The sequence below is a fragment of the Rhipicephalus microplus genome, chromosome 2 (assembly GCF_043290135.1).
Source record: "Rhipicephalus microplus isolate Deutch F79 chromosome 2, USDA_Rmic, whole genome shotgun sequence".
NCBI lineage: Eukaryota > Metazoa > Arthropoda > Arachnida > Ixodida > Ixodidae > Rhipicephalus > Rhipicephalus microplus.
Genome location: NC_134701.1, coordinates 269,341,479 through 269,356,346, shown reverse-complemented (window position 1 = coordinate 269,356,346; position 14,868 = coordinate 269,341,479). Strand labels below are relative to the sequence as shown.

The 14,868-nt window shown below is 48.1% G+C and overlaps 1 protein-coding gene across 7 annotated transcripts in view; it reads left to right on the top strand.

Annotated features, from left to right (window-relative positions):
• Positions 1-14,868, top strand: part of LOC119169988 (sodium-dependent dopamine transporter-like) — a 121,739-nt gene that overhangs the window by 78,813 nt on the left and 28,058 nt on the right. For all 7 annotated transcript variants that reach the window (XM_075881390.1, XM_037420997.2, XM_075881371.1 and 4 more), the window contains 2 exons: positions 2,057-2,255; positions 10,188-10,328. In XM_075881390.1, coding sequence (XP_075737505.1) covers positions 2,057-2,255; positions 10,188-10,328 — 340 coding nt within the window. The remainder of the gene's footprint in view (positions 1-2,056; positions 2,256-10,187; positions 10,329-14,868) is intronic.

The window sequence follows — 14,868 nt, the reverse complement described above, 5'->3', positions numbered from 1 at the left end:
ACGTGTGTTGGTATTCAAATCACATCGAAATGACTTTTGTAGCTGCCTAATATAATGGAGGGTGGTGGTATAGTGTTTATCGTGGTCGACTGCTGACCCGCAGGTCGCGGGATCGAATCGCGGCCACGGCGGCAACATTTTCGATGGAGGCGAAAATACTCGAGGCCCGTGTGCTTAGATTTAGGGGAATATGAAAGAACCTCAGGTGGTCGAAATTTCTGGAGTCCCCACTACGGCGTCCCTCATAATCATATCAAAGTGTGGGGCGTTAAACCCCATCAGTTATTAATAATCAAATTAGTCAGGTGCCTCGTGTTTAGGTGACGATGATGCTGACCTCATGATAATGACGCACAAAGATGAGCAGCAGTCGAATCTTCCTTTTGCCCTCATATTCATCACCGTGTTTCCATTAGGTGTTGCCATTCTTGAGGAGCCCCGCTGCGGTGGTCTAGTGGCTAAGGTACTCGGCTGCTTACCCGCAGGTCGCGGGTTCGAATCCCGGCTGCGGCGGCTGCACTTTCAATGGAGGCGAAAATGTTGTAGGCTCGTGTGCTCACATTTGGGTGCACGTTAAAAACCCCAGGTGGGCGAAATTTCCGGAGCCCTGCACTACGGCGTCTCTCATGAACATGGTGGTTTTGGGACGTTAAACTCGACATATCAGTCAAAATCATTCTTGAGGAATACATGTGTAACGATTCAAAATAATTCTGCGAGGCTCTTAAGCTATTCTGTTGCGACCTTTAAAATCATAGCAGTAACGGCCAAACAACTAATACCTTTCACCATTTTTCTCAATTTTGCGGCATAGCGTGTGGGCCAAGTATGCTAACTACTGTTGCTCTATAGTGAGCCTCTAATCTTCCAGTAAATACACCTAGAGGGTGGTGTTCAAGTGTGTGTCTCTTGTGTTTATGGTTCAAGATTATTTTTTTCATTGCAACTTGCATTTGCAACTATGGAAGGGGCGTTTTTTTATTCGCTTCTCGGAAACACTTTAATATATTTTTTATGTGCATGGGGTTCCACGATATCACATGTTTTTTTTCGGGGTATGCCGAGTTGTGTATTTTATTTCATACCAGACACGCTGATCTCAAACCGAACAACTTGGCGTATATAGCTAAGCTTAAAAAAATCATCTATAGTTACGCCCAATGGATGCATCACCACAGATACATGACACCTTGAAAAACAAATTCAGTAGAGTTGTCAAATTCGATTAGTAACGAAAGTGAGTGTCTCTTATTTAGTTGAAGCTTATCACCACTACGCATGGGTAAATAAGTTATTTCACTAACGGTTCAGGAACTTTCGTGATTACCTTGACGCTTAGGACGTCATTCATTCAAGAGCGTACCTCTGGAATGCACCTGTTTTCTTGTTTGGTGTTTTGTTGTGATTTTCATCTGGAGCACTTTGTAATCCTGTTTCTGGCCTTACAATACCCCCGTGTGTGCATGTGCACGCATTTCTTTGAATGTGTTAGCTCGTAGCTCTCACGTAGCTCTGCGAAAAGGGCTGGCATACTACTTCGCCGCAAAAATGTACGCTACGCATTTTCGAAGATTTCTTGAAGCAGTTTTGCTGGAATCCGCTACTGCTTTGTCACTGTTGAGAATAAAAACAAAAGCTCCCGTGTGCCACGTCTAAAGGGATGCGAGGAAGGGGCGCAGTGGACTAGTGCCGTACGTTACCCGAGTGTCGCCCCATCTAATGTAGCCGTGACAGTAGACACCGGACAAGCCTCACCCTTAAGGTGCTTTGCCCATAAAATAAATGCCAAATATAATCGATTGTATGTAAATAATTATTTAAAATGGTTAATTTTTACACAATGTCAGTAACTTTCAAGGGGCTTCAATCACTGAAGAATCGGGTAACTAACTAACTAACTAACTAACTAACTAACTAACTAACTAACTAACTAACTAACTAACTAACTAACTAACTAACTAACTAACTAACTAACTAAAGTGTTAATGTTATCAAGGTATCGAAAGCAGAGAAGAGAGTCTTTGAGCCCTGCCTTTTTCGCTTGCCCCGTTCGCAGATGCAAGAGCGCGAGTGTCCTCTGGACACTCCGCTGGACACCATCTCGCTGGACTCTGGCGAAGAGGACAACGATGACCGCGAGGAAGGAAGGGCGCGTCTCTGCTCGCGGCGCCTCACCTTTCTGCTCACCTGCCTGGCGCCCAGCGCTGACATCATCAACATTTGGAGGTACCCTTACATCGCCTACAAGCACGGAGGTAAGCCAATACCCGCGACCACGGTTGATATGGTGGGCGATAAAAGATAACGATGGATAAATGTTATTTGGTGAGTTTGAGTCATTCCTGGTGGAGCCGAGCTTAGTGAACAGCCTTCTGGATCAGTCCATTAATTGGGATTCATCGATATGTTTTGATCGGTTCTTTAGGCAGTGCCCTTGTATGTTCACGGTGAATGGCGCGCTCATTTGGACGGTTATGATAAACTAAAAAAAATAGAAACTCTGTAAGTGGCACAGGTTGATTGTACTCGTTAGAAAGGTCGCGCTGTGTACTCTCAAATATGCAGAGCAAACAAAAGCCGCAACTCTTCCTCAATATATGCTAACTTGCGCAGTATGGCTCGTCCGCACCTTTTCCGTTGGGCCAGTCTGGTTCACTCAAGTGCAAGGAAGTGAGAATGGGATGTCCGAATTAATATTAAAAATGCGGGATAGAAAATGATATTGAACATTACGAGTCTAGCATTGAGTATATATTGAGACTTTTGCCACAGCTTTAGATTAGAGCATGCAAGTGGCTCGTATACAAAATTTCGTTGGCAAGCGTAGCGGAAGCCTGTTGAATCCTGTGATCTGGTGTTCGGTACATGCACTGATAAGAAAGTTTCTGGGCCCGTATGCACAGAAACGTCTTGCACAAAATTTTTTTTATAAATAATACTTCAAACAATCACCCTAAAACACATTTTATCAGTGAAACTGGTTGACCAATGAGAAAACACACTTACGAAGAAGTAGTTTTGAGAATTGGGCCCCCGAAGAGCAATGCTGTTCCTGCCGTTTGGTCTGCTTTTCATAGTTTTCTTAGTCGCTCCATATATAGCGACACTATCGGAATTTGATGCGACTCTATTTACGAAGATGTGCGATACTCACTGCGGCAAACATTAAAGAGAGCTCATCTTGCAATTCGCGCCCCATTCAAGCGGTATTTGGTCGTCGCTTTTTCAGAAAAAAAAAAGAAAGAAAGAACACTATGGATGGCTGAAGCATAAAAGAAGGGTGTTTCAGCTCCACTAGTAGGAAACCTGGGCTGGGGCGAATCATGCACAGAGCAAAATCTGCTAACACACTGTTTTGAGAGAGATTCATTTGATGAGGTACTAGTGGTGCCAGACATGAGCATACAAGGCATGGGTGGTTCAGCTGCACTAACGTTGTCGGATATTGTTGGGCTAAGCGTTGCTCTGTAAAGCACCATGCAGATAGCTTTCATGAAGTGGTGTTTCAAATAGATGACTTTACCCTAGAGACCCACGTTGGTGTGTCTGGTTTTAGAAAAGAAACTTGAGCGCCTCGGTATATTTTTTCGGGGAGTCTGGCATCTTTCTTAGGCCAATTGGGCCAAACAAAGTGTTTTAAGCAGCAACGAGGAATCCTTAACTTGCATAGTATGGACCGGTGGCGAGTAGTGGGATTTACCCTACTTTTGTGACGTGTACCCGTTTGTGATGGACCGTGACGATGACACGATACGCCGACAAGCCGTGAACCTAAGGTGTTTCGCCCCTAATAGACGCCATGAACTCATTCGGAAAAGCTTATGGTAGGTACTAATCTGAAATCGAGGCATTTCTCATTCGTCTGCATCCGCCAGTGTTCATAATTGTGTTCATGCACCGCTTAACGTTCCTCACGCTGCACGTGACGAACAGTTCAACCTGTCAAGAAAAAAAAAAAAAAAACTCTTTCTCTTCCTCGCGCGTTTAAAATTTGACCCGCTACCCCTCCCCAATGAGAGGGGGGTCGGGGGTCGAATTTTCGCAGTAACCGCTGCTCGCACGGGCACATACAAGCATGGTTCGGATCGAGCTCATTAATTAATTTATTTTATTTATACATACTGCAGCCCTATTCAGAGCTATCGCAGGAATGGGACGTTATATAATGCTAGGCAACAGAGAAAAAATACAAACAAATAAAACAAATTGTGAAGCAAGTACACTCGTAACAAAGCAAAAGTAAAAATGAAGTTAATTACGCGTCAGTAAGATATTCATCGACAGCAACTATCAAGTCGGTTAGTGGTAAGGAGCGAATGCTACTAGGCAGGGAATTCCACAGTTCTATTGCACGCGGAAAAAAACTCGTCGAGCACATAAAATAATTCGTCAAGCACATAAAATATGAAGCTATCAAGTAATATCATTGGAGTTCGCTCTCTGGATTTCGTGCCGACCGGTTGTGCCCCCGCGATACCCGACGACAGCGCAACTCTGGCCGACTGGCTCGCCCTACGCCATCTCCTGCCGCCGACAAGAGCTCTCGCTGAGTGGTGCCCCGTCCTCAAACTCTTGCGACCGTGTCCATCTTTCCTATCTCCTCTCTACTTCCGTCGTTTTCTGTCCTTCGCTGTCCCTGCGCCTGGCTCCCTTCTTCCTCTCTCTATTTACCTTTTAATCTTATCTTTTTAATCCCATCCGTACCCCAATCCCTCGTGAGCTGTTGAGGTGTCGCACTCTCATGCAGACAGTTACGGGGCCCATTTTTCTCTTTTCTCTTTAAGAATCACATAAATAATATCATCAGAAAGTTTACAATAATCGATACCTTCATTGTTTGCGACTGTGAATTCAAGTTACGAAATCGGGAAAAAATTCGCAGTGGCTTAGCTCGGCTATGTAAGGATATACGTAGCTTGAGCTACGGATGGACAAACGGATGAATGGGCGAAACACGGATAGATAGATGGACGGACGAACCACGTGTATGGACGGACTTACTGACGGAATAGTGAGCTAGTTACCTCACGCGAGTGCAGCACCAGACCACTAGTGACAAGTCACTCCAGGAGCTTCCAGAAGCTCCTGCAGTGACGGAGATGGCCAGAGATGGCCAGAGATTTCTGGCGTGCCAGCTGTCTGCCTTGAGACGTCTCTGCTTCTCGCGCCTGGTAGACCTGCTCACCGTAAGCCACGTGGAACTGCTCAACCTCGGCCAGTATAGCTTATACGCTTCGATAAATCTTGCGCTTCAGTCGATCATAAGGCCATTTTTATCAACCAATCACATCGCCGGACATATTACTAGCGCTTCGAAAATAGCATACAAGCAAAAGCCATCGAGAGTGCACGGTTCCGAATTATTTGTTTTCTGCGAAGTGGCAGTTTTCCATATACCTGTAGCGTACGTGAGCACAGTAATATGCGTTGTTAAACCGGGTCACTACTCAGTCAATAGAAGCCTTTTTTTTTTCGGAAGTTCCCACTCTTATCGCGTAATGTGGCCAAGCACGAGGGGCCGGTTGAACTCCAACAAGATACGGCGAAAGCCTTCTGCTTTCAGGTATCAGTACTTGGAATACGCTGCCCTGTGGACTTTTTGTAAGATACCGCAGTAGAAGTAGGTTGTGAAGGAGTCATCCAGGCATTACAAGCTTTCATACTGGGTAAACATGCGACGGGGATCTCGAGTGCTGCTGTATTTGCGCGCGCGTGTGTCTGACTGTATGTCTGTGTTTGTGTGCGTGTTGCGAGTGAATGGGAGGGAGAGACAGAGTGAGAAAAAGTACCGCTTCCTTCATTTAGGTGACACTGATGCCCTTCAGATGTCTTTCGTAGTTCTCTGACTTAATGGCTAACTTCACCGATATGTGTTTCCAACGTTACCATCAATATATGGCCGTCCTCAGAAAATGTGGAATTTTTTGAAGCTTGCTCCCACTGAGCGGTAGATTTAGAGGCTCGTTCCTTAACAAAATAAAAATGGTGGTAATTATTATCATTCATATCTGTTATAGCTCACGATGCAGCATTTTAATTGGTGTCCCTTGGAAATGTGCTCGTAATCATTAGGCACTTCGACGCAGATTACTTGTGACTGCACGAGGAACGAGATTAATTAAAAGACCCTGTGGTACCTAGTCATTTACAGCGTGTACGGAAGAAAATTGCAATTCTGTCCTGTGAGGTGCCGTTTAAGGTTCACTTTTGTCTCTATCCGTTACTGGTTAAGGGCCGTAAGTAGCTAAGCTTACGTCACCGATCATAATCATGTAAATTTCTCGCATGCTGCCGCGTACTTAAGGCTTGCTTGTAATTTTGTCTAAAATACCTGCTACAATTTTTTCCTTGCTTTTCAAAGGCGAGAAAATGAGCGTTTAATTAGGCAACTATCGCCCATTATTTTGTATTTGGGTTGACTATAAATGACCTGTCAATTTGTTTTAAAGAAACAATAGAATAGCGTTTAATGCGTATTTTTTGTTTGTAGGCGGCATCACTTGTTTTGAATAGTAGCGTGGCCCTTACAAGTTCGTTAACGATCACTTCAGTGACTTGTCTTAGCAAGTGTTTTAAAATCATGAAAGTGCCGGTGTAAACCTTCTCAACACTTCAAAAGCCTTATGCGCAGTCTGTAAGACAGAAAAAAAAAGTTTAGGCAGCTTCACACTATAGTTGTGACAGGCCTCAAGAAAGTGCGAGGAGGGGTGACCATGTTTGCTTCTGTTTATTTTTCTTTTAGATGCAAAGCAGCTCTTTGACTAGCCTGTGTAACGCTGTCCCTCTGTCCGCACCGCGCTCCCCTGGCCACAGGTGTTGGCGCGGTACCAAGTAGGTCACGCCTTCCATCGCAGTGCGCGCGCGTTGACGTCGCTCTTTCCCTAGCCTGTCGCCGCTCGCCGTGTGTCATCTTCCTCGCTCCACCCTCTCCACCACTCGCAACGTTGGAGGAGTCACTGTTTACGCTCCGAGTGAGTGCGCGCTACGCGCGTGTAAGGCCGACCTAGAAGAACGACCCGGAACTTTTCGAAGACGCTCCTGCTCTGAGTGCGTTGCCGTGCGCGCCGGCGACGTTGTGATCCTCATGCTGTACCTCGCTCCCAACCTGCTGAAGGAACGCGTTCAGCGCTGTCTAGAGGAGACGCTGACTGACTGCGACGAGGCTTGTCGACGTGCGCATCTTATAGTCGCGGCAGACTTCAACGTTGACGTCAGCGGAGGAGATTGGCTCGTTGGTCCCACGCGTGACGTGAACTCGCTGAAGTGCGTGACGGTGGAGCGGAAACTACCTACAACGATAAGGGGAACGTGCATCGATCTCGTGTTATAGCCAACTTCGACGTCAAACGTCTGCAGGAACCTCTCAGCGTGCCCTTCACCGATCACAAGGCCGTGGTAGTCAAGGCGAAAAGCGCACCAACTTCGGTCCAGCGCCCGTGTCCACTCTGAAGGAACCACAAGACCTACGCCTGCTGTCGCTTCAAATGAATCTTCCAGCGCTCACCGCAGCACCCGCGTTAGCGCCGTTCAATCTGTGACGCCGTCCGTGCGCAACGCTGCTGTTTTGCATTCCATCATGGTTCTCTTTGGGAAGATGTTAATTTTTTATTTTCATTTATTTCATTTTTTCTCTCTGTTCTTTTTACGTATTTTGTCTCTATTTCTATACTTCGTCTCTTTCTCTATATTGATTTCTATTTCGCGCTGCTTCTATCTTTCGCTTTCTTCCTCTTTTCGTCTGCCTCTTTCTATCTAGCGATGCTTTACTTTCTGCCCTCCACCTCAGCCTCAATTTTTTTCCCACACCATTTGTGTACTATGCTACACAAGACTGTTATGCTCTGCAGGCGTATTGAATAGTGGGTGGTCATGATGGTTGTTTTCGGACCGTGGGCACGCGGTATTGAATCTCAGCTCGTCAAGAATTTTTTCGCCATTAAAGTTCTCTTTCTCTCTATCTGTTATTTTGTTTCTTTGCCACGTTTTCTCACCCATGAGAGTTTGCAGGTTCTCCGTGCCAAGTAAATGATGTTGGCCGGTTGAACTCCAAAACTAAGCATTTATGAACACTACGAGAATGCAAAAGCTACACGATACAACACTGAGTGCACGCGCACTGCCCCCGAATCGCTCGCTAGATTCCGTGCCGACCGGTTGTGCCCTCGCGATCTCCGGCGTCAGCGTAGCTCTGGCCGACTGGGCTCGCCCTACGTCATCTCCTGACGCCGATCTCCGATGACAGCGTAGTTATGACCTACTGGACTTGCCCTACGCCACCTCCTGACGCCAAAAGAGCTCTCGCAAGTGGTGCCCCGTCCTCGGACTCCTGTGACCGTGTTTCCATCTTTCCTATCTCTCCTATCCGCTCGATATCTCCTCGCTCGCTGGCTTAGCGCATATCTCTTTCTCTCTATCTACACCTTTATTCCTATCCTTTTAACTCCTCCTCACCCCCATCCCTTGTGAGCTACTGTTGTGGTGTCGCACCCTGATGCAGACAGTTACGGGGCTCTCTTTTCTCTTCTTTTCCTTCTTATAAACATAAAAACCTTCACCTCACCAGGGCCACCCTTTCAGCGTGCTCAGCGGTTTGTTGCCGACTGTCCAAGCTGCATCACGGCTGCCGCTTTAAGCCCGTGAGTGGTCCATGTGCGTCACTGGTCCGCAGAACGTGTCACGCCAGCCGCTTGATGGGCGTGATTCTTTCAAGTTATTGCAGGCCACGTTGTATAAATCTACGCACATGTTCAGGGAGCGAAGCAGAAGACGACGGAAAGGAAGAAGGATATATGCAGAAAGCGCATGTGTCACACACTTCGGGTGAGGCCCCGCCGATCCAACGTCGACGTGCGGCAGACTCGCAGGCTTCCACTTTACGCTTCGGCCTGCGACGCCTGAAAGGCCTCGAAGTGGCACATTTCAAATTTATTTGCAGGTTGGCCGACCCGTGCGGGGTTGAACGTGTGGTGATGAATGAGCATGACCGACGCACTCATAGAGCAGACACGGAGATTTTATACATAACGAACAAGCATTTAATTGAAGCAAGGACAAAGGCAGGAGTTAACAAAAATAACAAAGGAGGAAACTGATACGCGCGATAGAAAGAACAGCTATATAACAAAATATGCTAAAAACACTACAAAAGATAGAAACTAAAGACAAATATGCGGAGCATTAATAAAATAACAACAAGATGGAAATCGTAAAAGAGGGTTACAAGGAAATAACTACAGAATGATCATTGGTCGCGCTTTTGAATTTCTACGTGCGTCGCAGCGCACAAAACTACAAATAATAAAAAAGGCTGGTTATAATAATTTAACAGTTTAAAAAAAGTCTCAATAAAAAGTTCCATACGGACCAGGCCAGCTCTTGGTACACGTAGGGGAGTTGACGGGTGCCGCTGGAGATCTCGCCGGCTTGGTAGACGACGAGGGTGCCCGGAATTGCAGCCGTCTCAATACGTTGCGCGGGTCACTCCATGCTCGCCGCCTACGCGAGACTCGCGACACCGACGACCGCACTTGTTGCTGGCTGTACGTAAACTGCTCTTCCGATGCAGTTCAAACCTCCTTAGAGGCGTACACGTGCTCCCGTCTCATCTGGGAGTAATTTTCCTTGTTTAGACCGCCGGTGCCCCTTCCGGTACCGGTGCAGGGAAGACGAGCCGGCGCCACGCTGGGTCGTTATAGTCGCCGGATGTCGTCCCCCCAACAAAAAAGCGCCCTTCCTTGGAAGATGGGGCTCGCGGATGATTCGAAAATTGGAGTCGTTTGTGACAGCATGACAATAATCATTTTTGTTCACCCTTCATGGACCAATGCTGGGCTTAAACAGATCCTCTGTAAAAAAAAGTAAAAAAAAGTTTAACGGTAGATTGAAGGAGTACCTCTTGCTTAATGACTTGAAACCGGACATCATATGCGTTTTCCTTACACTCAGAATACTCTCTCGCTTTACCGAAAAGCTGGGATATTGCGGAAAGTGCTATTCTGTTCAGCATGTTATGGAACGTAAACTATTACCTGAAGACACCACCAAAAAAAAGTTTTGCTGCGCGTTCGATAAATTTCTCATGGTAATACACCTCTTCTCTTTCGTTTTACGCAAAAAGTTTTGATGTTTTCCGTGTAAGGTAACTGAATTCTCTAACAGCACATCATGTTCCTCTTTCTACTGTGCAGGTGTCGTGCTAGTTCCGTGCATAATCCTTTTCGTGCTGGTGGGATTCCCGCTCTATTACCTGGAACAGACCATCGGGCGGCTGCACGCCAACAAAAAGGGCGGTGGACAATGCCTGGGGCATCTCGTGCCTATCTTCAAGGGTGAGTGCATGGCATGCTGCACTATACTTGCCCCCCCCCCCCCCCCCCCCTCCATTGGAGGCTCCGATGTGTGCCACTTTATCGGAAAACGCGCTGATTCAGCTCGTGCCTGCGTGCGGTAACCTTATCGACGCCGTTGGACACAATAAAAGTCTCATTTCCTGCACTATACCCTCAATCACTGGCTTGGTCCCAATGGGGGCTGCCGGTGATCGGTGCTAAGTGCCTCTTGGAGTGTGTATGGCGTCCGCTATCTGTACGCCCACGCAATGCACCTAGCTTGCAGGATTCGTTTCTTTTTTTTTTCTTTCACATCTCTTTATCTACTCACACTTCGTTGTTTCGCAGGCATGCGCTCACACGCGGCTGCTTTTCAAATATGCGCTATAGATATTTTTAGGCTTGCGTACGTTGATCTTCCGGTTTTAGGTGCGACGTCTTTTACTCGCCTTGTGTTAGCTGGAAAGGTGGGTAACCTATAGGGTTTAGCAATACAAGTACGACAGGAAATTTTTGTCTGCTTAAGTGAAGACGACAAAAAGATTTGTTCAAGAGGTGGCAGAACGGTTAGCCCGACATTGCCTCTCCTTCCGTAACCTGTGGTTATTCGCTGCCAAAGGAAAACGAAAGTGGCCATGGGAGTATAAGCTCAGCAGAGCTGCGAGTCAGCACCGTTCTCATCTGTGGCATACACAGAGGTGATGTTGCGGTGGTCCGACTCCCCTCTCCCGCTCCCCCGACACATTTATATTTGTGTGTACACGCGCACATACATAAAAAAGGGTCGCCCCCTCTCTCCTCCAAATAAATTTCGGGCCACATCTCCTGTCCTCGCGAAGGCGTCTATAGACAAAAAAAATTGTTGCCAAAACAAACACGAAGTTGGTTCAGCTGGTGTTTTGACAGCGGGTCTTGTTTACTACAGAACTCACAACGCGAAGTGTTGATTAAGTTTTGTCCTAAACACGTTGCGGCTTCTCTGTCTTTTTAACTTTTTTATCGGTCTCACTGAGACATACTTTATTTAAGTAGCTTAGTTGTTTCGCGCGGTGCATTCTTTCGTGAAGACTAATGATCATGACTGAACGTAATCTCCTTTCCCGAAGAAAAAGACCCTTGGCAAGGCAGTGTCTTCACTCTTAATGCATCTATAGCTCGATAGCTGTTGGTCATTTCAGGTACCGTGTCTCAATTTCGTTGTGAAGCTTTGTACGGACCAGAAATGCACAAGTGAACGCCCTTTCTAAATATTGTCACGGGGTCGTGACGTGGCCGAAGACAGGAGACTTCGTGTTGGGATTTAACTGTTTATTTGGGCGAACCTGTGCCCGGTAAACGGAAAGTCTAATTACAGCAGCAGTCTTGCACAGATAGCAGTCTCGGACTGATAGCGGCGAACGCAGCGTCGGCCTTCGATCAACAACTGACAAGCGGCGAAGCGCGTCGGCATTTATACCCTTGCCGTCGAATGTTCTAGCGTTATCGCTGGTGGTGGCGTAGGTTCCAGAACAATCTGTACCGTTCGCACAGTGGGCGTGATCTTATCGAAATGATCTACTACAGTCCGGAACCTTCTCGAAACCTGCAGGCGCGGTTTGCGCCGAGAATCGTGTGGTGTTTCGGAACGACAACAAAAACTTGTGAAATGGAACGTGGCATTGCCCCCTTCTGAAAAAAGGCATCGTCCCGATGCTTTAACTAAAGATGAGGGTAAAATAATAATGCAAGAAAGTACAATGAATAAATTACAATACAACAATAATACAAAAAACACTGTTTCAGTTTGTTAACGTGCATGAAACGGCTTGAGGCGCGCGACATGGACCACTTCAGGTCGCGATCGGCGTCGTTGAGAGTTCGTGATGCCGTCGGGGACAACCTCGTAATCAAGTGGGCCGAGACGTCGAACCACCTTGTACGGTCCGAAGTACCGTCGCAGAAGCTTTTCACTTAGTCCACGTCGGCGTATCGGCGTCCACACCCAAACACGTTCACCGGGCTGGTATTCCACGAAGCGTCGTCGAAGGTTGTAACGGTGGCTGTCGGTCGTCTGTTGATTCTTGATACGGAGACGCGCAAGTTGTCGGGCTTCTTCGGCGCGTTGAAGGTACTCGCTCACATCGAGGTTTTCTTCGTCGGTGACGTTGGGTAACATGGCATCGAGCGTCGTTGCCGGGCTCCTTCCGTAGACCAATTTGTATGGAGATATCTGCGTCGTCTCCTGCACCGCCGTGTTGTATGCGAAGGTCACATACAGAAGAATGGCGTCCCACGTCTTGTGTTCGACATCGACGTACATTGACAGCATGTCGGCGATCGTCTTGTTAAGCCGCTCGGTGAGGCCGTTGGTCTGTGGGTGGTACGCTGTCGTCCGGCGGTGGTTTGTTTGGCTGTATGCCAAGATCGCTTGAGTTAAGTCGGCAGTGAATGCCGTTCCTCTGTCGGTGATAAGGACCTCCGGGGCGCCGTGACGTAGGACGATATTTTCGACGAAGAACTTAGCTACCTCGGATGCACTGCCTTTTGGCAGGGCTTTTGTCTCGGCGTAGTGGGTGAGGTAGTCGGTAGCTACCACGATCCACTTGTTTCCGAAAGCCGACGTCGGGAACGGCCCCAGTAGGTCCATACCAATCTGCTGGAAAGGTCGGCAAGGTGGATCAATTGGCTGCAGAAGTCCCGCTGGCCTTGTCGGCGGTGTCTTGCGTCGCTGACAGTCCCGGCATGTCCTCACATAACGAGTGACGTCGGTGGTAAGACGTGGCCAGTAGTACCTTTCTTGTATCCTCGCGAGCGTGCGGGAAACACCGAGGTGCCCTGCCGTCGGATCGTCGTGCAGGGCCTGCAGGAGTTCTGGTCGCAGAGCTGAAGGCACCACAAGGAGGTACTTAGCTCGAAGCGGTGAAAAGTTTTTCTTTTGTAGAAGACCGTTTCGTAGAAAGAACGACGCAAGTGCGCGCTTGAATACCTTCGGGACTTCGGCGGTCCTGCCTTCGAGGTATTCTATTAGGGCTTTAAGTTCCGGGTCGGCCCGCTGTCGTTCAGCGAAGTCGTCGGTAGTTATCGTTCCCAAGAAGTAGTCGTCATCCGAGTCGTCGGGTAGCGGTTGGTCGACAGGCGCACGAGAGAGACAGTCAGCGTCGGAGTGTTTTTTGCCGGACTTGTAAATGACAGTAATGTCATATTCTTGAAGTCTCAGGCTCCATCGTGCGAGGCGACCTGAAGGGTCCTTCAAGGTGGCTAGCCAACACAAGGCGTGGTGGTCGCTCACAACTTTGAAGGGCCTGCCGTAGAGGTAGGGGCGAAATTTCGACGTAGCCCAGATGATGGCGAGGCACTCCTTTTCTGTTGTGGAATAATTTGCTTCTGCTTTGGATAGCGATCGGCTGGCGTAACTAATAACCCTTTCAAGTCCGTCAGCCCTCTGCACAAGAACGGCGCCAAGACCTACGCTGCTTGCGTCAGTATGTATTTCTGTCTCGGCGAATTCGTCGAAATGGGCAAGTAACGGAGGCGTCTGGAGGCGATGTTTAAGCTCCTGGAAAGCGTGTTCCTGTGGCGTTTCCCACTTGAACTCCACGTCGGCCTTGGTAAGGTTAGTGAGAGGATCGACGATGCGGGCGAAGTTTTTCACGAACCGCCTATAATAGGCGCACAGGCCCAGAAATCGGCGCACGGCCTTCTTGTCAGTGGGCGGCGGGAAGTCGGCGATGGCGGCTGTTTTCCGTGGATCGGGACGAACTCCAGACTTGCTGATAACGTGCCCCAGAAACAAGAGCTCCTCATACGCAAATCTGCACTTTTCTGGCTTCAGTGTGAGTCCGGACGTCTTGATGGCTTGAAGTACAGCTTCAAGGCGCCGAAGATGCTCGTCGAAACTCGAGGAAAACACGACGACGTCGTCCAAGTACACAAGGCAAGTCTGCCACTTCAATCCTGCCAGTACTGTATCCATAACGCGTTGAAAAGTTGCAGGCGCTGAGCAAAGGCCGAAGGGCATCACCTTAAACTCGAAGAGGCCGTCCGGTGTTATAAACGCCGTCTTCTCTCGGTCTCTTTCGTCGACTTCGATTTGCCAATAGCCAGTCTTGAGGTCCATTGACGAGAAGTACTTGGCATTATGGAGCCGATCAAGTGCGTCGTCTATTCGTGGGAGAGGATACACGTCCTTTCTCGTGATTTTGTTCAGGCGGCGATAATCGACGCAGAAACGTAGGGTCCCATCCTTTTTCTTCACTAACACCACGGGGGATGCCCACGGACTCTTGGACGGCTGGATAATGTCATCTCGCAGCATTTCGTCAACTTGTCTCTTCATTGCCTCACGTTCTCGCGTCGAAACCCTGTACGGACTCTGACGGAGTGGTCTGGCATTTTCTTCGGTTATGATTCGATGTTTCGTGATTGGGGTCTGCCGAATTTTCGATGACGACGAAAAGCAATCTTCGTATTGCAGGAGCAGGGCCTTGAGCTGTTCTTGCTTATCGTTCGGAAGTCTGGGATTGACGTCGAAAGCTATGGGAGGGGCTTGGTTCCTCTGAGC